Consider the following 24,189-nt stretch of genomic DNA (forward strand, 5'->3'; position numbering starts at 1 on the left):
ACGAAATGAGAAATCCTATTCACCGGACCTAAAACGGATCAACGGTTTTACCACAGAGCTAAAACTTGTCGCATTAAACAAACACATTTGATTTAAACATCAGAATTCCTTTCAAGTCAATCTCAGACACGACCAGATTGATTGCAGCCAGCCAATCAGGCGACACGTGTGCAGCGTTACAGTGGCGCTCTGTGACTAACTAGCAGTAAGGCGATACTCGAGCCACCAGCCACCGGCCCACGGCCTCGACGCAGGGCTGGGGGTATTTTTAGGGCCGAGGGCAAACTCCAGTACAGGAGCACGAACCAGAAATCCAAGCGCCAGACAATGAGTCAGACGCCATCACAGCAAATTGTTTTATCAGCCAGTGTTGATGCAGGTGATTTAATAGTGGCGTCTATCAATGCATGCGGCCAGACTTTAGACTGACTGGGAACGATGTCTTGGAATAAAGCCCAAGAAGAATACAAATAGTTGAGCCGCTGCTTGCAGCAATCACCTAATAATTAACAAAGTATGTGTTAAGAGAATTATTCCAGGAAAAGGTACGGTTGAAAAAAAATATAGAATAGACCCAATAAACAGTATAAAACTTCTAAATAAAATCATATGTATCCTTGGGAAAAATAAAGATTAAAAGTGTGGTGTAAGACGTTCTCTCGCCTTGGAAGAAGGAGACGAAGCTCATCCAGAGCATCAGCAGGGAGTGGTCCTCCAGGAACTTCTTGGCCACGCTCTGGTGGGACAGGATGTTGATGAAGTCGCTGACCAGCGGCCAGTAGGTGTTGTTCTTCAGCAGCGCCTCGCCGCAGTTCACCACCACATGACGGCTCTTCTCCTCGTCTGGAGATGGAGACACACGAGAGGGTGTCGGGATACGCAGAGCACACAGGACTTGGGCGTGTATGCGTGAGGAAATGGTTATTGGACTGCAATTATACAGCGCTTTTTCTAACTAATGGCCACTCAAAGCGCTTTACGATACTGCCAAACATTCGCACACTCATGCACACATTCCCACACCGACGGTGGAGTCGACCATGCAAGCAGACAGCCAGCTCGTCGTGAGCAGTCAGGGTGAGGCGTCTCGCTCAGGGACACCTCGACACAGCTAGGAGGAGCCGGGGATCGAACTTGCGACCTTCCTGTTACCAGCGAACCCACCCTAGCTCCTCAGCCACATGGCGCTCCGAAATGTACGTTACGCCGGGCACAATGATATCCATACATAGAGCGTAGTCAGGAAATGACTCAAACCGAGCACCATGATATCCCTACATTGAGCGTAGTCAGGAAATGACTCAAACCGAGCACCATGATATCCCTACATTGAGCGTAGTCAGGAAATGACCCAGATCCTCGTCGACACCAGAAGGTACAAGAACCACGTATTGCTTCTTCAGTCCACCAGGTAGAGGTGGACTGGTAGACTACGAGACGTTATGCGTCGTTCATCTGAGTCAGGGGTCACCAACACAGTGCCAGGGCGCCTGCAAGGACTATATGAGGCGCCCGCAGGCCTGTTCTAAACATAGCAATACTCATTCTTGAACAACTCTTTCCCACCTTTTTTAAGTCATTGTTGATAATTATCGTGAGAAATCATTAACATGACTTAATTAATTAACATGTTTCACATAGATGAGTATCATTAATAGTAATATATAACTAAAGGCAAACTGAGCAAATTTGTTATTTCAGAAGAGTGTATCAAACGGGGTGCCCTTCGTAAGACTCAGTACCCATGAAGTAGCTCTGAGGTTCAAAAAGGTTGGTGACCCTGATCCAAGTGTACGGCTGATGAAAATACTTCTTTATCAGCAGTTCAAAGTTGTGAAAGTATACCCTGGTTTAATGTGATTCTAGCCTTGCATGGAGAAGAAAGGATTGTTATTGCTTGGTGAAACCGTATTGTTGAGGAAACGATACGCATAAGTTTCCATGGAATGACTCATTAAACATGTTTACCAGACTCTTTTACAACAATGACCAGCCCAGACCAAAATAAACACTCTCGTTTTATCCTATCCTCTTGGTGAGAAGGCGTTTCTGGCGGAGCTCCAAGTATGAAACACGAAAGACAGTGGTAAGTGGCTCGGGTGTTTGACTCCCAGCCAAAACATTATGTGCACGAACCCTGGTGTCATTGACTTCCTGTTGGCTTTGGCTTTGGCTTTCTGTTTGTCGGGTTCAACATGCGGTGAGACATGTTAGTCATCCAACATGATCGTTTATCCAGAGCGCCTGAATTAACTGCAAGTATCCAATAATATAGTGGACTACATTATTTATGAACACATACATTTTGTTTTAGTCGAAAAATGAGATATAAAATAATAATTAAATAATAGCATGTCTTATTCAATGAATATAGCTATATATAAAGACATAAATGTTACATAACTATTTTTTATCAAATATGTTAGCGAGCAGTGCGGCGCGAGGGCCCCACCTTGCAGCTCGCTCTTGACCAGACAGCTCTCCATCATGTAGAGAAGCACGGTCACCATGACGTCCAGCAGCTGACACTCCTCGGTGACGTGGCGGGCCAGCTCCTCGTTGCTGAACAGCTGCACGCTGATGTGCACGATGCGGTTGGACATGGTGTCCGACTCGTGGCTCTTCATCAGCGTCTTCATGATGAAGGCGTAGTGCTGCACGAACGTCTTGGTGAAGGTGATCTGCGGGGCACGTGCAGAAAGAGAGCGACGGTTTGGGTTTAACACTGTGGTTTGACTTCTGTCTGTGTGGAGCCTCCTTTGTTGTGGATACCTGTTGCTAACCTGTTGTGAATGACATGTGTGAGGACCAACCCTTTGTTTTGTGAAAGGCTGATGTGCTTTTAAAAGAAGGCAGAAGATGTGTTGTGAGCAGATGTGGTTATACTGGTTTCGTTTTGGATACAACGAGAAGATCTTTTGATCGCCCCGTCTCCGATTACCAACTTATTGACTTCTTGTTTCAGATTTCAAATCAGTAATACCGCAAACAAACCTCACAGGTACAACAGAAAAAATAAAAATATCGGAAGCAAGTGCACCTCATCCGAAGCCACTTGCAAGATAGGAACATCTAAATCATGTAAAGATATTATACAAATACACTGTACAGGTCATGCAGCCAAACAAATCTTTAACATGATCTGTGACCATCTCTTATTCCAAAATTAATTTCGTGAAGATAAAGGCCCACCTTGTAGTCTTGATCCGGTAACATGTTTAACAAGAAGGTCACCATCTTTTGGGGGAACTCATATTTGATGGTCCAGAACAGCAGCTCCTCCAGAAAGCATTTGTGTTTCAGGGAGTCCATAATGGAGGTGTCTAGGGGCAGAATGGAGACGGCGAGAAATGGTTTCCATGACATCTTACGCTGGTCAGGGAGAGTGATCAAACCAGCGTGACCCTCGCTCCTGGCTTCACTGAAACAACGCTTACTTAAGATTTAACAAGACATTTCGTAAACTGTCCAACTCCCACACAACAAGCATTGATTCCAAAATACTAAAAAGGCTATATTGCTGTTCTTTACATTCGTGGCAGGAGTGTTCTCACGCCAAATGCTCTTCAGTAGAACCGGGGCAACAAATGATATTGGTAAAGATGTCTTACTAAAAGAGGAGACAATGGTTTAATCACCCAGAACGGTTCTTTAAGAATGATCAGGTTGTACTAACGATACTGGTCAGGTTATGATGCATTAATGATGCTGGAGATGCAAATGATCAGGTTATGTTAGCGATGCTGGAGATGTTAATAGCCAGTTTATGATATGTTAGTGAAGCTGGATAAGTTAACGGTCAGGTTACGTTAATGATGCTGGAGAGGAAGTTACCTTTGGTAGTGCTGCTCAGCTTCACCCTCTTCCTCTGCCCAAGTGCCTGCCCCCCATCCGGATCCTCCTGCACACCGAGGAACAGAACACACTTAGCAGGGGATCCAGTCGAATCATTCATAGAAACACGGATGACCATCCGTCTTTCCCAAAGAAAAGGTGAGATAGTTACTTAATGGTATAATTTGTCATGTCTGCCTTTAGGGGTCGCTCAGTCAAAACAATATCACGTAGTTTGATGACCGTGTAAAGTAGGGTGGGAACATGGCGGTCTTCACCATCAATGACAGGACTGCGGCAGAACCCATGATGACGTAGGAGTTGATGCATTAATGTTTTATTAACGTTGCGTTGAGTCACCTTATGTAATTTCATTCTGATTAAATAGCCGCAAATAACATAACGGTAACTTGCCATTAGATGAGTTCACTAGCTAAACAGCTTTAGATGAGATTATGTGGTCTAACACAGCGCCGTCTGTGGGCAAAACAATCCTACAAGAAATGACCAAGTAACACGCCTTTACCTTGAATAAAACAATGGATTTCTCTGGACATTAATGGCAATATTTGGGTACATAACTCAGTGTATGTAAACAACGACCAATATTATCTAGTCATATTTTGATTTTTGAATGCGGAAATGTTACATAATATACTTTAGTCAAATATATATTCTGGCCTCAGTATAAGCATCTTTAAGAAAGACACACCAGCCCAGGTTTATTCTCATGTGTCTCATGAACGACACACAGAGACATGATTAGGTGAATGGGTTAATAATAACCCATTCAAGAAGGATCTCAGGCCTCTGAAGCTATAGAGCAGCAGTCCAGCTGACCAATAAGAAACATGGAAAACCCGAAACACAAAACACACCGCCCTGGCCCATAAGAGCCACATTACAAAGCATCACTTAGTTGTAATTCCGTGTTTACCTCTTTACTGGCCTCCTCCGTGCTTCCTGCTGCCGCCGCTCCTGGAAAAACAAAAACATAAAGGAGTGATTCCATTAAACCGTGTTGCATTGTGGGGGGGCCATAGGATGGAAGGGGAGGAGCCTCACCGCTGGAGGCTAGGGCCCCCGTCGCTTCCTCTTCCCCGGCGGGGGACTCAGCCGACGCTGGCAGGGCCTTCTCCTCCACAGACACCAGGCCAGAGTTCTTCAACGCTGACAAGTACTTTTCATAGTTCTGCTTCGCATAAGGACTGCCTTCCTGGCCTAGAATAAATGATACAAGCAAAACCGTCACCGTGAATTCCACTGTTTTCAAATGCATTATATATATATAAAAACTGCAGATGCACAAGCACCCCCACCCCCCAATCCGCCCACAAATCTACAGCATTCAGAAATGTGCTTGTCAGCCATCTGTGCAATATTTAAGAACCTGAATATATTACATCCGTTGGAATGTCCAGTCATAACTCAACCGTCACAGAAAAAAACACTTTCATAATAGGAGATTCATTTTGTTGTGAAATCTTTTTATAAAAAGACGTACCCTTTCAAAAAGGAGTACTTTTTATTCAGCACTTGCATCACGACAAATAAGTAGCAATACTTCAGTGTCTGGCGCTAGCCAGGCACATTGGGGAAAGGTCTAGGGGAAGATTACCCATGCTCAGGTCTTTGAACGTCTGCTGATTGGTCAGGATCTTCGTCAGAACGGTCCTCATCGCCCCACCCATCTTTGTCAGCTCTTCTAGAAAGGAGATCTGTGGCTCCAGCTGCTGTAAAACCTTCTGCAGGTCTCGCTCACTGCCAGAGTCTGGCATGGCAAGATAAATATACAAGCAAAGAAAAAGTGACTGGTCCTGTGTAAGCAATGTTACTGATAACAAATGATTGGTTATCTAAGATTGGCAATTTACATTGGTTGCAATACTAATAAACTGTAGTAATCGCTTAACTAAGTCCCACAGTTTCAAGAGAATCCACAATGATGCACTAATGTCTTGAGATTCCTATTGTGTTTAATTTACAAAATATGAAGTAAAGTGCATGAAACTGAAATGAACATGCTGCTACTGCTATTAGTGGATTGGCATAATTCCAGTAGATAATAAAAAAGAGATGATAAAAAAATATGCTCTTGGATGTTCCAACGCAGTAATGAACAGACTTTTATCGCATTATAATCACCTGTGCCTTCACCTGGCTCAGTGTATCCTTCCCGTAGATACTGAATGACGCTGATGATGAATCGAGGGAGGACCATCTCTGACATCAAGAGGAGCTCCCTTGGGACGGATGGCACATTCTCCCCGGTCTTTAACCGATGCCTTCGACAAAACCTGGTGGGTAAAGACAAGGCCAAGGTCTGGTTGAAGTGCAAGAGCATCTTACCAATACTAATGGGTAGCCTGTCACGGTTGCTATTTGCAATCTCACCTGTTGTCCTTATCAGGAAATGAATCAAGTTAAAAAGCAATCAAATAATTTGAGCAATTGAAGCTATGGCTGCATTCAGAGACAGGACACAATTTCGGCAATACCATATCCATTGATCCACGACCACCCCCATTGCACTTTATGGATTAAATAATACTTTATTAGGCTTTTATATTGGCTAATACACAATGCATCAAAGACTACCACTGAAATTGTGCATGCCTCGTATGATAGGAAACTGTATGTTGTCATCGTGCCACTTAAAACACTAATAAACGATGAATCAATAGCGTGTGCATGATCGGTCTGATTAGTCAAGATCACACACACACACACACACACACACACACACACACACACACACACACACACACACACACACACACACACACACACACACACACACACACACACACACACACACACACGCGCGCGCGCGCGAACGCAGTCTACTCACCCACTCTCTCGCATGACATTACTGTCCCCACAGTCACAGGCCCCGCCGGCCTGGCTCCGGAACATGTTGAAATCATGGCCCGTGTGATCGCCGTTGTTAAAACACTCGGCGCACAATGACATGCAGGGGGAAATGCCACAAGTCCTGCATCGGTAAGCCACGAAATTGGCCGTCCAGACCAGACCACAGAGAGTGGCGTTGTCATAGGACCGGACCGTCTTGCAGAACTCATCGAATCCGTCTCCCCCTGCGATCAGACATTTGCACCAGTCCAGAGCCTCGGTGTCGGTGGCCGGTGTCTCGGGGTTCAGTACCGTGTCGAGCAGCTCTTGGAGTTGCCGTGCCCCGGCACAATTGTCAGTCCGATTGAGGTCTGCCTTTAAATGGGCGGCAGTGGCTTTCTTATCCCGGCGTAGCAGCGACGCCGCCATCATGTACTCTGGCTTGTTGTCCACAAATTTATTTTTGTTATGCTATGGCCATGATCTCGCGGTTTCTCGCGATACCGTTGGTTGCCTCCAACGGTAAACGCCCGCTGGTCTATTCTGCTCCAAAAACACTATTGATTCAGTCATTATTTAATCAGCACATTTAAAACTAGTCAATAATCAATAACAAAATTATTAAAACGTGTATTACTCTTACATGACAACGAACTCGCAGATTTAATAATCAGTGTTTTTTTTTTTGGTGATATTGCTCCTCGTGTTATTTGATATGAATATAATATCCAATATAAAAAAGTTTCTGATTGTATTAATCGCATACATATGTACTCTTCGATATATTATATTTGGAAGGAACTTCATACGTCCGCGACTCAGTCCGACCCGGCTCACTTTCACATGGGCACACCCTGACAGAGCGGAAGTGACGTCTACGAACCTAACCATTTCACCCATGTGTTCCACTGTAACGCCAATGTTATTGGTTTTACATTGAAAAAAACAATGCATAATATACTAGGTTTTAACGGTTGAACTGTGACGTTAGTTAGCAATGAAACTAAAGGAGTTGGAGAGTTGTCTTCAACAAGTAGACGGCTTTGAAGAGCCAAAGATTCTTCTTGAGCAGTATCCAACTAGTCCCCACATTGCAGGTAAGATGTGGACGTTTGTTATTGTCACGGTTTAAAGTAACAGGTTAGGATGATGGTAGTCTTAACGTCTAATTTGGTTTTGCAGCATGCATGCTCTACACAATCCACAACACATTTGATGACATTGAAGGCAAACTGATCGCAGATCTGGGATGTGGATGCGGAGTTCTGAGCATCGGGGCGGCGATGCTGGAAGCCGGGTGAGAGCGGTATGATCCCCTCATGGTTGTTGTCTTGGCATTATTGATCATGCTTGACAGTTTTCTGGAATTCTTTTCAGATTATGTGTTGGCTTTGATATTGATAAAGATGCATTGGATGTCGCCCGAACGAATACAGAGGAGTTTGAAATCTCAAATATAGATCTGGTCCAGTCTGACCTCAGTGCTCTGGAAGTCGCATATGCTCAAAAGTTTGACACCGTTATAATGAATCCTCCATTCGGTACAAAACACAATCAAGGCAAGTGACTTATCGATTGACTTACATTATGTCCAGTTTATAAGCTTTCAATATTTGAATAGTATTCCTTCTTTCCACTGAAGGCATTGACATGAAGTTCCTCAAGACGGCATTAACATTGGCAACAGTGGTGTATTCACTTCATAAATCATCAACACGAGATGTAAGTATTCCACATGTAGTGTGAATGTAGACAAAACCTTGTAACATACGTTTAATGGAATATCTGATTGCAGCACATACAAAAGAGAGCGAAAGACTGGGGTGTGAAGATGGAACTTGTCGCAGGTTAGTATATTTCTAAGCATTCAATAGGATGGCAAAATCAAATGCTTAATTTTCCTTCTCATCCATGGACAGAACTAAGGTACGATCTGCCGGCTTCATACAAGTTCCACAAAAAGAAATCGGTAAGCTATAATCCAATAGACTGAAAGAAAATGTGTGCATTTACCCGTGTTCAACATAAGTCTAGTTTGATTATATAAACGTCATGAAACAGATCCTGAGATACTAGCTTTCATAAAATAAGTTTTTTATTTTCAGGTAAAACTTAATGTGGTGCTTTTTAACTTTTTAACCACTTATGCAACATGAAAACAAATGGCAAACGTAATAACTGCCATGCATACCTTTTCTAAAGAAAAAAAAAATTAAGGTCTGTTTAGCATATGTTCAGGTTAAGTGACAAACTAAGGCAGTTTTAGAAAATACGGGATACAAGTGCAAGAGGCACAATATATTGGGGCTGAAAACACCAAAAACTAACGCCAAGTTTACATTTCCAACTCGTCCTCCAGGTCGACATCCACGTGGATTTTCTACGCTTCTCCAAATCATGATTGTTGCCGGAATGGATTTGAGTAAACGGCTTTGTTTTATATCCCTAATAAATGTTCAAAAGAAAATTGTAGTTCTCTGAGTGTTGAAACTAAGATCCATTTTCGGTCTTTGTAACCTTTGCTTCGGGGGCGTCAGCACTGGCGTCTTCTCGTGCTCTCTTCTTGGGGCTTGGGGGGCCTAGGAACAAACGAGAAACATCGGAAATGTAATCACTGCCAATAGACCATCGGTAGATGACCAAATCCGTAGCATGGCAAATAACAGTCCCTTACCATCGTCTCCGTTGTCGTCCTCAAATTTAGTCTTTTTCCCTTGGAAGTGAGATCTGTTCTGATCCCTGCCCCCCCGGCCACGTCCTCCTCGCCGACCCCCTCCTCTTCCTCCTCCCCTGCCTCCAAACTTTTCTCTACCTGTTAAAATGTAAACATTTGTCAACATCATACCTACCAAATCTTCCTTTATACACTGCTTTGTTACTTGACGGTAGATATCGTACCTCTGCCCTTTGTTCGGGTGTACGACTCTTGCTGAGCTTGAATCATCTTTTTCAAAACTTCCTTCTCGACATCGCCCTCCAGCAACTCCCATGCAACATCGTCCTCCTTGATTTGCAACGTTCCTCCTTTGGCCTCTGTCGCCTTATCCAAAGCTTCCTTTGCTTTCCCGTCAAACAGCAGTGTACCCTTAATGGTGTTGAGGATAATATATTAGATGACTGTCGTCGTATCCGCTGGTTTACAACACTCACTGTGTGGATCCCTCACCTCCTTTGCTCCTCTTGTGAAGTCAACCCATTTTATTTTTCCGTGTCCGGAGAACAATGTGTGGAAGTCCTCTCTTGAGACTTGGTCAAGTTCTCCAGAGAACTTGAGCAGGCAGCCAGTCTGTTCCTCCAGAAGCAGACCCTGCAGAGCAACCGTGTTAACGAATGCATTCTGACTGCTACGCATTGTCATTGTCCCTCAATGTTAACAATTATGTGACTTACCATTTCCTTTTCCTCAGTCTGTTTTTCTGTTTCATCCTTGTTGCTGTTTGATTTGGGACATGGTTAATATTTTTGTATCTACACAAAAAACAACTGTCCTGGAACATTAAAACCTTTGTACTCACTGTTTGGCTTTGGCTTTGGACTCGGCCTTGTGCTGTTTTCTTTCCTCTGCCTTTTTGGCGTGATAGGCTTCCCTAAAGAACCGCAACAATACCTTAGTGTAGTCTATACATTTTAACTAAACAAATGTAGTCGAGGTCCCCCACCGATAGCATTGCTCAGCTTACCTTGAGAGGACTAGAAGCTCGTTATCCTTAAAGGATTTTATATCTTCACGTCCAAGAAACGCCTTGGCCGCTTCCTCCGTGTCGAAGCAGAGGAACACAGATCCCTGCACACAACAGCGTGTTACACTAATGTAGACCCCCCCCCCCCTTTACGTCATCTTAAAGCACTACAAATACACCATTTTCACTATTAACCTTGAATTGCCGTTGCAGATTTCGCCTCATTTGAATATTTTCTGCCTGGCCTTTTCCAGTCGTCCACTCCAGAATCTCATCCAGGGTAGTTTCCAAGGGGAACCCTTTCTAGATGACCAGAAAATGAAGTGTTGAGTCAAAGCAATCAAATTACTGATAGTACGAACTGCCTGCATTATGCATAACATTTTTACTTACAATGTACACCGATTTATTTTTCATGGCATCTTTGTAATCCTCGTTTATTTCAGGGATGGGCTTCTCTGCCGACCTCCTGATTTTAGTTTTGTCTTCGCTTATTTCCAGGAGGCCAGTCTTGGATTTCTGTAGGGCTCCAATGATAACGGCGCTATCGGTGGTTAAACTCTTTAGCCTGGGGGGGGGGGGGGGGGAAAGAGGATTAATTACATTATCTGGCCATCTAGGTAGTATTGTGTCATCCTATCAAATTGTAGCTATTCCATTCAATTGAAACAGGATCATTACTGAATTTCCCATCTGGGATTGATAGTCGTATTAAATACAAAGCATTAGAGCGAAACACAACATTGTGCTGCAACGATTTGTTGATTGTTTCAGAGCAAAAAGGGGAGCTCAAGGATTACTCAACATTTCATAGATTAAATGAGGGGGGGGGGGACATGGTAGATCCAATGACGACGCAAAAAATGCGTTGGTTCAAGCTACAGCAGATCCAGAAGAGGAATACCTGTTAAACTGAAGCATCGTATCGACCTTCACCCAGCCATCATCCAGCTGCAACTGCTCTTTGAGGAATTTGTCTCTTGGGAGGTTGTGATCTCCAAAGTAATACTGTCGAGAGAAATCTTAGTCAGCGCCGTTTTCCCATTTAACTGACTAAATAATCTATGGTCTTCAACATTAATTGATTACCTCGATTTGTCGAACCACCTTCCCCTCAGTCGGAGTCATATCTGCCATTATTTCGACTTCTGGTGGGGAAAAAATATATACAGAAATCACATGAAGTATCCAAGTGAGTAGAGCAAAGCTGAAGTTAAATTAATGTAACGTCTTTCCATGTCTCAGCCACCAGAGGTTCTATTTCATTTAGGCTCCACGTTAACAGCCATTTTTGTTTCACGCATGGACGGTCTGCAGGATACAGTGCCGGGTCTTATACAGCCTTTCAACGAGTTACCCCGAAAAGTTATAACATCTATGTCCAACCTTATTAAAACTGCTTTACTCAAACCCACGAAAATTTAAAACTTTAAAGTCGGGCTACTGAGAGATGTGATGCCACTGTGTGGCATATGGGCCGCTAGCAGAGCACAATTAAGGCGCATCGAGTATCTACTTATACGTACAATCGCTTTTAACTCGTTTTTTATTGTGTATGTACCGTTCATATAAACCAAAGCTCTATAGGCATGACCGAGCGATGTGCGCCATGCATCGGACTAACGTTGCATTAAACACTGGCCTAGCATAGAGGAATTGCCCAGTAACGTTGATATGCGGTTGTAAGGTTTAAACCACCGAGCTCCGGCCTACTCAAATATATTAAGGATATCAGATAGTATGGTTTAGCTACGAGAGTTGGTAAAATACTTACTATGCGTTGATACGTTGTGTGAGATTTAGCTTCTAACCCAACCAGAAGCAATGCTTGCTCACCACACTATCCGCACGTTGTTAAAACGGCGTGGCGTGCTACGGAAAGCTGCATTGGTCAAAAGGCAAATTGTTTAGGCGATTCGAAATTGTGCAACGAATGAATCCAGCGCAGTCATACACTAAATGTAGTCTATCCAAGTGTAGATTAACACCCTTAGTATCCAATATACTAAATAATAATAATCACAGTCAATCTCAAATGTAGGAAGCAAATGAAAACCATGGATGATTGATTTTTTTTTCTTTTATTAATTCAGTGTATTCAGACATATCACATCTGTAGTAATACCTACATTTATAAACGACCTTTGGTGCCAAAATACAGATTGTATAGCCTGGGAACCAGACGAATCTGCAAGCTCATGTTTTATTCGCTCTGGCAGATAATACACATTTGCAAAATGATACGGCAAAGTCAGGCTACAAATAGACCCTGGTGTTAGTGTTTGGCAAATATATTAAGTTATTTATAAAACGGTTTTAATTTTTTTTATTAATGCAGCATTCATCTCATTCACAGCACAAAATAATAATAATAATAATAAAAAAACAGTTTTTTAAAATCAACTGACACTGTGAACACAAATACACCCATGAGATCTGGCCGGCCCGGGCAGGCTCCCCACGGTCTCCCAGGCGTCGAGCTGGGGGTCGTATCTCTCGATGCTCTGCAGGTAGGTCCCCTTGGAGTAGGAGTAGCCGCCCGTCACGTAGATACAGCCCCGTATCACCGCCGCGCCGCACTCCATCCTCCTCTCCTTCATCTCCGCCATCGCCCTCCACGCGTTGGTGTCGGGGTCGAAGCAGTCCGCCACCGCCGTCTGACCGCCCACCAGGTACATCTTGTTGTCGAGGGACACCGAGCTGAGGCCGTACTCTGTGGAAACAAGACCCAGTCGTTCGTTTTGGATTCACGGCCACATACAGTGAATTTGAGACACGGGTTAGGGTCAGCTATCTCAGCCCCAAAGAGGTCTTCGCCCTGCGAACATCGGGGTTTGAACCGATAACATTCCCGCTGGGGTCGGACCCCCTAACCACTGACCATGACATAGTCAGTGACATGTGGCTCAGGAGGTGGAACCTTCGAGGATAACAGGTTTCTAGTTCCATCCCCGGCTCCTCCTAGCGTCTCGAGGTGTCACATGCGGGCCGTCGCCTTGCACGCGTGTCACCGCCGTCGGTGTGTGAATGTGTGCGTGAATCGGGTGAAAGTTGGTGAGAAAAGCGGTTTCAATGAGATTAGAAACCTGCATGCAGAAATCCCTGTAGTTTACACATTTAATATCAAGTCATTGAGCATAACAGATGTATAGGGGTGGAGCATCGGGGCCCCGGACTCAGTAACTTTGGGCTGAGAGTCCCCGCCTCCACTGTCCCTCCACTGTCCCGCCCTCGCCCGCAGTACCTGGGTGGGGGTTGACGGTGATGATGCTCCACGCGTTGGCGTCTGCCGTGTAGACCTGGATCTGCTCGTAGGTGCAGCTCCCTCGGTGCCCATAGTGCCCCCCCGTCACGTAGATCCGCTCCCTCACCACGCACGCACTGGCGTTCCCTACCCCTGGGAACACACGGTTCATACGGATGTCATCAGACAGTGTACTTTATTACTATAAAAAAATATTTGAATAAAAAAGTGTGTTTATGTGGGATTACGGGCCCTTATTTGGACCCTATCCTGATTATGTAAAATCAAACACACTTTCATCCAAAAAAGGGTAAGGCTCTTACATAATACATTACTAACCTAAAATAATGAGGATAGGAGCAGGCAGGGTCTATAATCTCTTTGGGTTTAAAACCTTTGCAAGGCAGTCAACCACCCTGAACCCTATACCACCCTGCCCTTCTATATGTGTTCAAATATAAAGCGTCTTAGAGTACCATATTAAGCGCTATATAAATTTCAATTATTATTATTATTAAATACAATGTAATACAATGATAATCCACTCACTACATTTTCATAGATGTAGTGAGTGGATTATCTTTGACTGAAAATCATGATAACTGTCCATACGGCAGCACTGCTACACCCACCCTGGATCATATCGGCAACGGGGAACCACTTCCTCTTCAGGGGGTCGTAGCACTCGGCCTGGTTCTCCGGCGCCCCGTTCCGGTACCCCCCGATGGCGTACACGCAGCCGTGTAGCGCCACGGAGCAGTGGTAGTACCGGGCCGTTAGCATGGGGCAGCCCTCCGTCCACTCGTCCCCGTCAGTGTTGTACACGGAAACTGCGTCCAAGGCCTCAACCGTGTGAGTCCGGTAACCCCCCGTGACGTAGATGTTGGCCCCCAGCAAGGTGACGCTGTAGCTCTCTCTGGTGTGCTCGGGCATGTTTTTACCCTGGGCCCACACGTTGCCCCTCGGCTCCCAGATGTGAACCTCTGCCAGGGGGTGCCAGTAGTACCCCCCTATGGAGTACATCCTGGGGGACAGCTTCTTACCCCCCGCTGGTGTCCCCTCCCCCTTACCCGCCGACACCAAGGTATGACTGACCATGGATTTGATGTGTTCCTTGTCGTCAACAGAGTGTCTGCGCAAGCTAAGAGCTGACTTGAGGGCAATGTCGTTCAGGTCGAGGTGAATAGAACGCAGGAGGTCTTTGGCGTGGTCGGTGCGATTGTCCAAGTCGTGCGTGACCCATTTCACCACGGCGAGTACCAGCACCTCATCCTCCCACGCGTCGAGGATGTTCTTGACGGCTAGAAGGGACCTCACGTCATCTGCCTGCAACTCGAGGAACTCCTCCTGCTGCACGAGATCCTCCAACTTGCTGAACATGAGCCGACGGGTCTCCCGCTCCAGGCTGCGACAGACGTGCAGCTGGGCGAAAGCGTGCATGCCCAGGCAGTTGCCCACGTCTAGAAAACGAATGAGAAAGTCCTCGCAGGCGTGCTTCAAGGAGCTGAACTGCATGAGATCCGCCGCCTCCAGCAGACTCTGCACGTTATTCTCTGTGATGCACACTTGGGCCGTGTAGGAGTATTTCAACAGTACACCGAGGACCTCACACTCTACCCCGGACAGTGTGATGAGGCTGTTGGAGCGCTCTCTCATGTCAGCGGTGAACATCGCTCGGAAGTAGGAGCTGCGAGCCGACAGCACGGCCCGGTGGCAGTGGAAGACCCGGCCGGAGGAGCCCTGCAGGGAGACGTCTGTGAACAGCCCGCCGAGGTAGAACTGACTGAGGGCATCCAGCACTTCATGGGGGTGGTCGTCGTCATTGTAATCATACGTGTAGAGTTCAGCAGGTTTATCCGACATGATCACTGGAAAAGATAAAGAAAATGTACGTAAAGGCTGATACGAAAGGGAATATGATTTAAACACAATTGGGTAGTAAAGGCTATTGCATTAATGTAGCATAACCGCCCATTAATTTAAACGTCATCAATAATCGTAATTGGTGCCCATAGGTCTATTATTATGAGTAGAAACAAAATAAACGGTCCTTACCTCACTATCGTATTTCCATGCCCCTAACCATGCGACCCGTACGTCTCTCCCTGTGCATCGACGCTCTTCTTTCACAACACCAATCTCTATTTAGCCCGGGACGGCGCACCGCTATCCTATTTTGGTATCTGCAGTTGGAGAGGCCGCCCCCCCTGCACCATATAAGACGCGCCCGGTGCTCAATGAGGCTAGCCTATAGAGCAAACATCTGAGGTAACATATCAGATCTGCAGTTTGATATCCACTCGTGTCATGAATAGGTCTATGGGTGTTTAATGCACAGCAGATGATTGTAAGGTTTTACATTACTGATTGTAACGCCGGAGGACCAACGTGATCAATAAGCCCCCACGACCCAAGAGAGGACACGTAGTATGACATCAATAAAGAAAAAAAAAAATCCCCCATCCGTTGCCATGGAATTTGAACCCATTTCTGTAGGCTTTGTGAAATCCTGACAGGATTAGCGATCGGCATTCTCACAGCAGGACAAAAGCCAAGCTATAGAGCGACCATGTACAAATAAAGATTATTTCCATACATGTTTAATATGAGGCAGGGAAAGTAACAATCACAACCCCCCCCCCCCCCCATTTCAAAATAAATAAAAGGCAACAGCCGGTTTGACAAGTACATTTTTTTTAATCAATGTTTAGTAGCACAGACACGTTAGCCCTATAGACATTAATACAACATGTAACGTTAATACATCAATATGTAAATTTGTAAACAAGTATTAAGCATCTAAAAAAAAAAAAAAACATTGTAAACTTATTATGCTACGATAAGCGCGTACCGACTGTGCTAACCTTCAGGCACTGTGTTGCCAGCCCCCGCACCACCACCTATCTATATGGTGATCTGGGCGGCCTGCTTGGCGACGGGCTTCAAGGCCCCGAGGTCCGGGACGGAGGAGGACACCCCCGCGCAGCACCACACCGCCCCGGCCCGGGCGGGCGGTGCGCTGAACGACTCCATCTCCACCCCGGCGGTAGCCAGCAAGCCTGGAACGGGGTCGTGAAAAGACGAGTGGGATCGTTACCGAGCTCGTTTGATTAGAATCCGCTGCCGCTAGCATTTGCTGTCGAGTCATCATGACACAGATGCTGTTCCACAAAGCGACGCACGGGGAATTGAGATGCCGTTAAGGAGCAGGGAAGGGTCGTTAAGGAGCGGGGAGGGGTCGTTAAGGAGCGGGGAGGGGTCGTTAACGAGCAGGGAGGGGTTTTTAAGGAGCGGGGAGGGGTCGTTAAGGGGCAGGGAGGGGTATTAAGGGGTTCGCTCCGGGATAAATACAGATGGAGTAGTGGGCATCAAGGTTCTGAACCCAGAGCCTGTGAGCTGGGTTTCACACGCCCTGCCCACTACGACCAGACCCCAAACCACTTAGACCAGACCCCAAACCACTAGGACCAGCCCCGAACCACTACGACCAGACCCCAAACCAGTAGGTCCCAGACCCCAAAAAAAAACATATTGGACCGGGAAACTAAATTCTCAGCGGCAAAGACCCAGAAGATGAGTATACCTGGTCCAGGAGGACAACACATCTGAAGCAGTAACCACTTTATAAATAAAATGAAGAAGAAAGACAGACGCACACAGACAGAAAGATGGAGACAGACAGACAGAAAGATGGAGACGGAAAGAAATATAGAGACGGAAAGAAATATAGAGACAGACAGACAGAAAGATGGAGACAGACAGACAGAGACGACAGAAAGATCAAGACAGACAGAAAGATGGAGACAGACCGACAGAAAGATGGAGACAGACAGACAGACAGAAAGATGGAGACAGACAGACGGATGGATGGAGGGAGACTGACAGACAGACACACGGAGACAGACAGAGAGACAGACACACAGTCAGAGGGCCTCCTACCAGCGAGGGAGGGCAGGACCTGGGGCCCGGGGGAGACCAGCAGGAACAGCAGGTGTCCGGCGAGGGCGACGGGCTGTCGGAACACGCTGCCGCCCAGCTCCAGCAGCACGGGCACGCCTCCCAGCACCGAGCCCCGGGCCTTGAGGCTGGCTCCGCCCGCCTGGATCTCCACCTCGCACACCCCGTGGCAGCTCCCCTCTGATTGGCTGTGGGTCTGGGTCACCTACACACGAGAAGACGCACGCCTCGCAAATGAGCCAATGGGGCGTCGTCTAGGAACCGTACGGCTCGGCACACGGCCACACGAAAGCGTCAGGTATTGGTTTGTATTTGAAGGATTTCTGTACCGCGACGCCAGACTGCTTGGCCAGGGTCAGCACGTTGACCAGGTTGGCCGAACCGCCGGTAGTGGGCTTGAGAAGCCCCACCATTGCGGCTGAAGTGATGTAACCGGTGGACTTCTTCAAGCAGTCACCTGGTGGAGACAAGGCAAGACAAGGGGATTATAAGCCACACCTCCAGCCAACAGCTGAATATGATCTCTATTTGCGTCCAAATAGCTCAAATCCATTAATGTAGTTCTGAATTTAACCACCAGAGGGAGACAGTGGGATTACAGTCCCCAAAAAGGGAAAAACATCCGAGTGTATTTAATATAATTGAATACTATGTGATAAATGTTTTATTGGAGTTACGAACAAGTGTCACAGGCAAAAATATTAAAAAAAAAACAACTCAGGAGAGAAATTAAGCAAACATCCACATCCTGCATTACAACGCCCCAAGAGATATGTCAAAACAAAACATGAGCCAACATGAGCCGTCATTCTCCCCTGGGTCAGGTTAAACAAATAAAAAAGAATATACAAACATTGATGAGGCGGGCCGGAGAGATTCTAGCTTCCCCATCGCCTTGACGGATGGTTCGACTGTCATAAATGAGAACTTCTCACGGTGAACTTCCCACAAAGAGGCTGCTGACCTTGAGTTGTGATGTGCACCTGGCTGCAGGGTTTAGAGGAGGCACAGGACTGCAGCACGGCCCCCATAGCTTCCCCAAGCGTGATCCATTGTTGAGACTCCTGGCAAAAGGTGCTGGCCAAAACCTGTGCATTGACCTACATGGGGTAGGAAACGCACAGTAAGTGTTAGAGACGCGGTTTTGGGAGCGTTCTCCTCTCCCTGACACACTACTACAAGGTGGGCCCCTCTGTGTTTGCTTAGCCGCCATCTTCCCCGACACTATTTGCCTCACACTTAGGTTCCCCCCCGCCGCACATCACTCGAGCTGTTGTTAAGTCTCCTGGCACGGCCGGCTCTGCTAACGTCGCCACGGCAACCAGTCAGCGGACTGCTAAGAATATCGGTTGAAACACTGTACCCCCCCAGCTTAACCAAAACCCTCTCCGCCCCACAGACACCACCCACTATCCGGGAATTCTACCCCTGTTCGACTACAAACCAAAAGTCCTGAATGATGGATACTAAAAGCACCCGTTTCATTACTCATTTCAATACCATTACAATGACCGTATCCCATTCTGAAAGGAACCAAATTTCATTCCATCCATATTCTGTTCAGTTCAATTTACCCGCTTTACCACATCATAAATCACTAGTAAGGCAGATCTGCACAGCTTCGTTGACATTCGTTATCCTAATTTGTGAAATAATCTGCCACACTGTCCACGAAAAAGACTTTTCCCCCATACGTGGAAAATAATTAAATTATAGATGTGGCTTTCTCAAATTGAGTGCACTATCTTGGTGCAGACTGATTCCGCTCCCCACTCAATGTTAATCGACAGCCCAAATATGGCTCCATCCCGACAGGAAGTGAAACCAAAGCACTCACCGCTCCGACGAGGCCCTTGCCCTTCACCATGTCCACGATCTGCAGGGCGATGTCCTGCCCGCACCGGGCCTGCGCCTCGCTGGTGCTGGCCCCCAGGTGGGGGCAGCTGATCACGTTGGGGTGGTCCACCAGAGCCCGGTTCTTAGGGGGTTCCTGAGAACAGACACCAACTCGTCAGAACACTGACCTCCAGGCTCGAGACGCTAGATCAAGAACTAGTACTGAAAAGCAAATCCCAGATGTACTGGTCCAACAGGCAGGATCATCCAGGGACTAGAGATGAAAATGAACCTGCTCGGCTAAATCTGACACGATTACTTGGTGAACTCTGATGTTCAAGTTTATTAATGTGTGCTGTCCCTTTAAAAAAATAAATAATAATACAAAAAAAACTAATCTAAGGGTGCTTAGACTCCTGGCCAAAAGGCTCTTGGTTCAAACCCCTAAGACCTCGGTCTACCTGTACGCCAAAATGCCCCATAGCCCACGACAAGCTCCTCAAAACATCCACTACTGTACACCAAGGCCCAATCCCATTTCTACCCCTTCCCCTTACCCCTCCCCCTTGTTTTGAAGGGGTAACCCCTTCAAAACAAGGGGGAGGGGTAAGGGGAAGGGGTAAGGGGTAGAAATGGGATTGGGCCCAAGTCTTCTTCTATAAAAGCCCTCTGCTTCATGACCGCCGTAGGAACTCTTGGGGGTCCTTACCTCGACGAAGACGTCCAGGCCGGCTCCAGCACACTGGCCGGACTCCAGCGCTCTGAGCAGAGAGTCCTCGTCGATGATCCCGCCGCGCGCGCAGTTCACCACTCGCACGCCCTTCTTGCACTTGGCGAATGAGGCGTCGTTAAGGAGGCCTAGGTAGGACGCGGATAAAGCGAGAGTGAAAACACAAACCCAAAAGGTAGTGGTTTTAGCTGTGAGATTGGTTGTTGGCTGAGAGTCGCCCTGAACCACAGGAACGAGCTGCAGCGCATTTCCATGAGTGTTTCTCTCTATACTTTTAAATACTTTGACATTTTCCATGGATCACCTTGATTACATCGGGATTTCGCTCTGTGTTTTTACCCTCCATCCGTTGTGCTGTGTAATCGACAGGCATCCATTGATCTAGTTTGTGTCGCGCTCCAGGGTCGCACTAGCAGTTTTCAAACAGCCTTTCTACAACCGAGACCAAACCGAAGACGGGTCGGCCTCTGTGTGTCCAGCCCTCGGCGGGCGTGGCCGGGGGGGAGGCTCACCCGTGGTGGAGGGCATCAGGGGCGTGTGGACGGTGATGAAGTCGCACTGCGGCCACAGCTCCTCCAGGGTCATCTGCTCCACCCCCCAGCCTGCAGTCACCTCCCGCGGGGTGATGGGGTCGTAGCCGATGGTCTGGGCGGGGGTGGGGAAAGTTTTAGCAGGTGTTAAGCGCTGGGTGAGGTCATAGGGAAGTGCCAGGGTCAGGGAGAGTCAGGAGAACTGTAGGAGGCTTCCTTCCACTTTCCCACGGGAAGCAGGTAGTAGTCATGATGGAAGCTGACTGTGATAAGAGTCACCCAGTTTGCACACGCCCATATGCAAATATTGCCCAACACTACTATAAAACACTAAGGCCAAGATATGATTGAGATCTTTGTCTAGGCTAGCATTAGAATTAGGCTTGCAACCACAAATCACTAGTATACCATTGCAGTATCACTGCCGTGCAAATAAATTCAGATAATATGCTATCTGCATTGCAGATATGTCTGAGGTTTGTTCATAGACCAATCGAGTGGTTTACCTTCATTCTTTGATTTTATCAGTCAACCGAAGGTTGCAGTGTGTGACTTGGGCTTTCAATAAAGCAGCTGTTAACAAGGTATTCGTCACTTTAAAATTAACCAGCAACTGAGTAAGCATTTGAGATCATATTATCTGTAAAATGCTTTGTTGCAAGTTACATGTTTCTCTTTCCAGCTTCATTTACCCATGCTTCTATGCTCGATAGCCCTGAGATGGAGTCAGCCTTGCTCCTGTGGCTACAGGTTCCTGTATGCAACTTGCATTTTTATGGGGGTCAGAGGAAAACGGGCAGAAAGGAACCAGTCGGGTTCGACCCCAGCAACTTCTCACTCATCAAAGTGCATCATGGGACTTTCCTATCCTAAATCAACGTAATATAACCTTGGCTAATCAAAGTTTTATTCGTCTCGCATGAGTAACGCTCTGACAAATCTAATTCAATGGATGAGTGAAGCCCTGTGGTGCAGCCTACCCAGCATGCAGCACCGACACGTGGAGACAGCTCTGGCAGAGAGTAATTACCTACCTTCATGCCAAAGGACTGCATTCTACTGGCGACTTCTTTGCCAATTCTCCCAAGTCCAACTATTCCCAGGGTTTTGCCAAAGAGCTCCGCGCCCATGAACTGAAATGTAACAAAATCGTTTTGACTGCTAGGCACACAGAAACTACACAGATTCCATTATCAAGTGGAGTCGTTGACAGCTGGGGGAGACGGGGGACAATGGGATGAGTCATGCAATAGTAATTGCTTAATGCATCAACCCAATTCATTGCACACCAACCAAATTCTTGGCTTACTTTTTTGCGATCCCATTTTCCAGCTTTCATTGACATCGCAGCCTGTGGTACATGTCTGCAACCACAAGGTAAGAATCACAAAAGTTAGGGAAAGAAGCGGTTTGCTTACAAGGCATTCAAGTAGTCCCGAAACTAAAAGAGAATCCCCCTTGGTGTTCAAACGTAATAAAACCCCTTCTCTTACCTGGAGAGACTGGTAATCAGGATACAGGTCAGCTCTGCAGCACTGATTGTATTACCACTTGGTGTGCTTGAATCAAAGAAAAGGGGATTTAATTCAGACTCAAAGAAAGACATGGTTACTGAACTGGCCATTTCGAAAGAAATACTAGTCTACCATCCATGCCAGACTTACTTCATGACAATAACCCCATGTTTAGTAGCAGCGTCCACATCCACATTGTCCACTCCAGTTCCAGCCCGGCCGATAATTTTCAGATTACTGGCAGCATTGATGATGTCGGCCGTCACCTTTGTCGAAGATCTAACTACAAGTCCATCGTAGTTCTATGAGGAAAAAGCAATTCTTTAGTCGGGAGAGTGTAGTCAAGTTTGCTACAGACAACTTTCCGCAAAACCGGTTTATTGCAGTGACATCACATTTGAACAGGGGTTATGCAACAATTCATTCCCCCCCCCCCCCCCCCCCCCCCCACTCCTACATTATATTAGATCAAATGAAATATTTAGTGAGAATATTTGTTATAGTGCATGAACCAACGGCTTCTAAGATAATGCATAAAATGTGCGGTGGCAGTGAATTTTTTTAAGGGCTTAAGTCGAACATGTGGCACGCCAGGATGGTTATCCCAGCAAGCCGAGGATGCAGTTGCATCATATTTGGAATGGGCGGTACTAACTATCCTCAGGTTAGATGTTAAAAGGCAAATATGTTTCAAAGTTGAACGACAGCCGATGCAACACCGAATACTGTATATCCATGGTGAGACAGCTGTGAAACAAAACCGATTGAATATTTGTGCACAATACAGTTTGCACAAACAGCAATGATTGCAAGTATTCCCCATAATTAAGTCATGTTGAAGCAAGATAAGATAAGACAACACGCAATTATATGCGGCATGGGTATCATGCAGCTCAGATATACAGCTGAGAAGAGAAACAAGTCATCCATGGAGATGAAACCACAACGTTACCTTGATCTCAGAGATCAAGTCCTCCTTGGTCAAATTCAGTTTCTCCGTAACTTGGATTCCATTTTCTTCCAGAACCTTTTTGCAGCAGGGATCAACGCTTTCGCTGATTAAAATGCTTTTAATCACTATCGGAGCCATTTTGCAGGATTGTTTGAGGGAATGCGAGGAAGGATAACTTCTGTGCGTGACGCCGCGGGAAAGTGATGGGCTAGGTGGTGGCAGCCAGCGCTCCCTTGTTGGCTCTGAATGGCCGGAGCTGGCAGACAGACCCGCCCCTTTCGTATAAACCCGCCCCTTTCGTATAAACCCGCCCCTTTCTTCAACTTCCAATCTCAAAGGAATCAAAAACCAGACCGAAAAATATTCAAGTATAACAATGTATTATGTTAATTAAATTACATCAAGTAGGACTAATGTGCAAAGTTTTCAATTGAATAATCAAAAATGATAAATACTTAATTCTAAAAAGCTAAAGAGTTGGGTCATCCTCATTGATTTATGTTCATGTTTATATGTTCATGAGACCTTTCTGAAGTGGTAAATCGGACCTCCATCCTAGCAGGTCTGCAGAGAGCACCTCGATTATGAATGCCAGCAGTAGGTGTGAGGAAAACAATTTGATAGAAAAAGCAATGTAATTGAACGGATACATTAACCAGCCATGATATAAACCTGACCTGGGCTAAGATTAATCATGATGGCCTGATGTCATACCATCAGTGCTGCAGAGCTGATGATTTGAGGCGAACAATGATATTCATGAGCTACGTGGACGCTTCCACATGGCCGAGTACAAATGTCGCATTCTACTGGGTCGGGTTGGTTACTGTTGAAGTTTAAAGATTCAATTTCCAATTACATTTTATTTGTATAGCCCTTAATCACATTAAAGTCTAAAAGGGCACACCTAAGCACAGCTAACCTATTAACGATTATGTTCTTTAACGCAAATCTGCATTCAGAGTGACCCTTCCCCAGGCGTTTTCGTCACGAGGGATGCCTGGAACGGGATGCTCCAAATTAGCGTTAATGGAGAAAGAGAGGGCGGGACTTTCAGCA

The 24,189-nt window shown here is 46.2% G+C and overlaps 5 protein-coding genes across 8 annotated transcripts in view; 1 reads left to right on the top strand and 4 right to left on the bottom strand.

Annotated features, from left to right (window-relative positions):
* The window catches only part of ubr3 (ubiquitin protein ligase E3 component n-recognin 3), a 48,377-nt gene extending 41,207 nt beyond the window's left edge, over positions 1 to 7,170 (bottom strand). The window contains exons 1-9 of one of the 4 annotated variants that reach the window (XM_030342667.1): positions 6,686 to 7,170; positions 5,992 to 6,131; positions 5,453 to 5,605; positions 4,900 to 5,055; positions 4,772 to 4,812; positions 3,835 to 3,901; positions 3,193 to 3,323; positions 2,453 to 2,681; positions 664 to 843 (exon numbers count right to left, since the gene is read on the bottom strand). In XM_030342667.1, the coding sequence (XP_030198527.1) occupies positions 664 to 843; positions 2,453 to 2,681; positions 3,193 to 3,323; positions 3,835 to 3,901; positions 4,772 to 4,812; positions 4,900 to 5,055; positions 5,453 to 5,605; positions 5,992 to 6,131; positions 6,686 to 7,119 (1,531 nt within the window). In that variant the 5' untranslated portion in view covers positions 7,120 to 7,170. Of the gene's footprint in view, positions 1 to 663; positions 844 to 2,452; positions 2,682 to 3,192; positions 3,324 to 3,834; positions 3,902 to 4,771; positions 4,813 to 4,899; positions 5,056 to 5,452; positions 5,606 to 5,979; positions 6,132 to 6,685 lie in introns of all 4 variants that reach the window. The other 3 variants (XM_030342664.1, XM_030342666.1, XM_030342665.1) reach the window with 3 other exon arrangements.
* Positions 7,171 to 7,520: 350 nt separating this feature from the next.
* On the top strand, positions 7,521 to 9,154 carry mettl5 (methyltransferase 5, N6-adenosine). Its single transcript, XM_030342669.1, has 7 exons — positions 7,521 to 7,784; positions 7,870 to 7,984; positions 8,065 to 8,246; positions 8,330 to 8,409; positions 8,483 to 8,534; positions 8,607 to 8,656; positions 9,047 to 9,154. Exons 1-7 carry the CDS (start codon positions 7,685 to 7,687, stop codon positions 9,086 to 9,088), a joined length of 621 nt encoding a protein of 206 aa, XP_030198529.1. The 5' UTR covers positions 7,521 to 7,684; the 3' UTR covers positions 9,089 to 9,154.
* On the bottom strand, positions 8,514 to 12,280 carry ssb (small RNA binding exonuclease protection factor La). Its single transcript, XM_030342668.1, has 12 exons — positions 12,142 to 12,280; positions 11,457 to 11,515; positions 11,272 to 11,375; positions 10,761 to 10,935; positions 10,563 to 10,670; positions 10,368 to 10,471; positions 10,203 to 10,274; positions 10,078 to 10,120; positions 9,854 to 9,994; positions 9,586 to 9,772; positions 9,362 to 9,499; positions 8,514 to 9,266 (listed from the first exon to the last, which is right to left on the bottom strand). Exons 2-12 carry the CDS (start codon positions 11,502 to 11,504, stop codon positions 9,178 to 9,180), a joined length of 1,209 nt encoding a protein of 402 aa, XP_030198528.1. The 5' UTR covers positions 11,505 to 11,515; positions 12,142 to 12,280; the 3' UTR covers positions 8,514 to 9,177.
* Positions 12,281 to 12,432: 152 nt separating this feature from the next.
* klhl23 (kelch-like family member 23) lies at positions 12,433 to 16,173 on the bottom strand. The gene is made up of 4 exons (XM_030344065.1): positions 15,667 to 16,173; positions 14,244 to 15,479; positions 13,612 to 13,764; positions 12,433 to 13,080 (listed from the first exon to the last, which is right to left on the bottom strand). Exons 2-4 carry the CDS (start codon positions 15,472 to 15,474, stop codon positions 12,767 to 12,769), a joined length of 1,698 nt encoding a protein of 565 aa, XP_030199925.1. The 5' UTR covers positions 15,475 to 15,479; positions 15,667 to 16,173; the 3' UTR covers positions 12,433 to 12,766.
* A 115-nt stretch (positions 16,174 to 16,288) lies between these two features.
* phgdh (phosphoglycerate dehydrogenase) lies at positions 16,289 to 23,377 on the bottom strand. Its single transcript, XM_030344066.1, has 12 exons — positions 23,131 to 23,377; positions 22,329 to 22,480; positions 22,158 to 22,223; positions 21,974 to 22,028; positions 21,699 to 21,797; positions 20,647 to 20,779; positions 20,114 to 20,262; positions 19,406 to 19,558; positions 18,533 to 18,668; positions 17,898 to 18,025; positions 17,551 to 17,773; positions 16,289 to 16,670 (listed from the first exon to the last, which is right to left on the bottom strand). Exons 1-12 carry the CDS (start codon positions 23,266 to 23,268, stop codon positions 16,516 to 16,518), a joined length of 1,587 nt encoding a protein of 528 aa, XP_030199926.1. The 5' UTR covers positions 23,269 to 23,377; the 3' UTR covers positions 16,289 to 16,515.
* Positions 23,378 to 24,189: the final 812 nt, after the last annotated feature.

This window comes from Gadus morhua, chromosome 20 (assembly GCF_902167405.1).
Source record: "Gadus morhua chromosome 20, gadMor3.0, whole genome shotgun sequence".
Lineage (NCBI taxonomy): Eukaryota > Metazoa > Chordata > Actinopteri > Gadiformes > Gadidae > Gadus > Gadus morhua.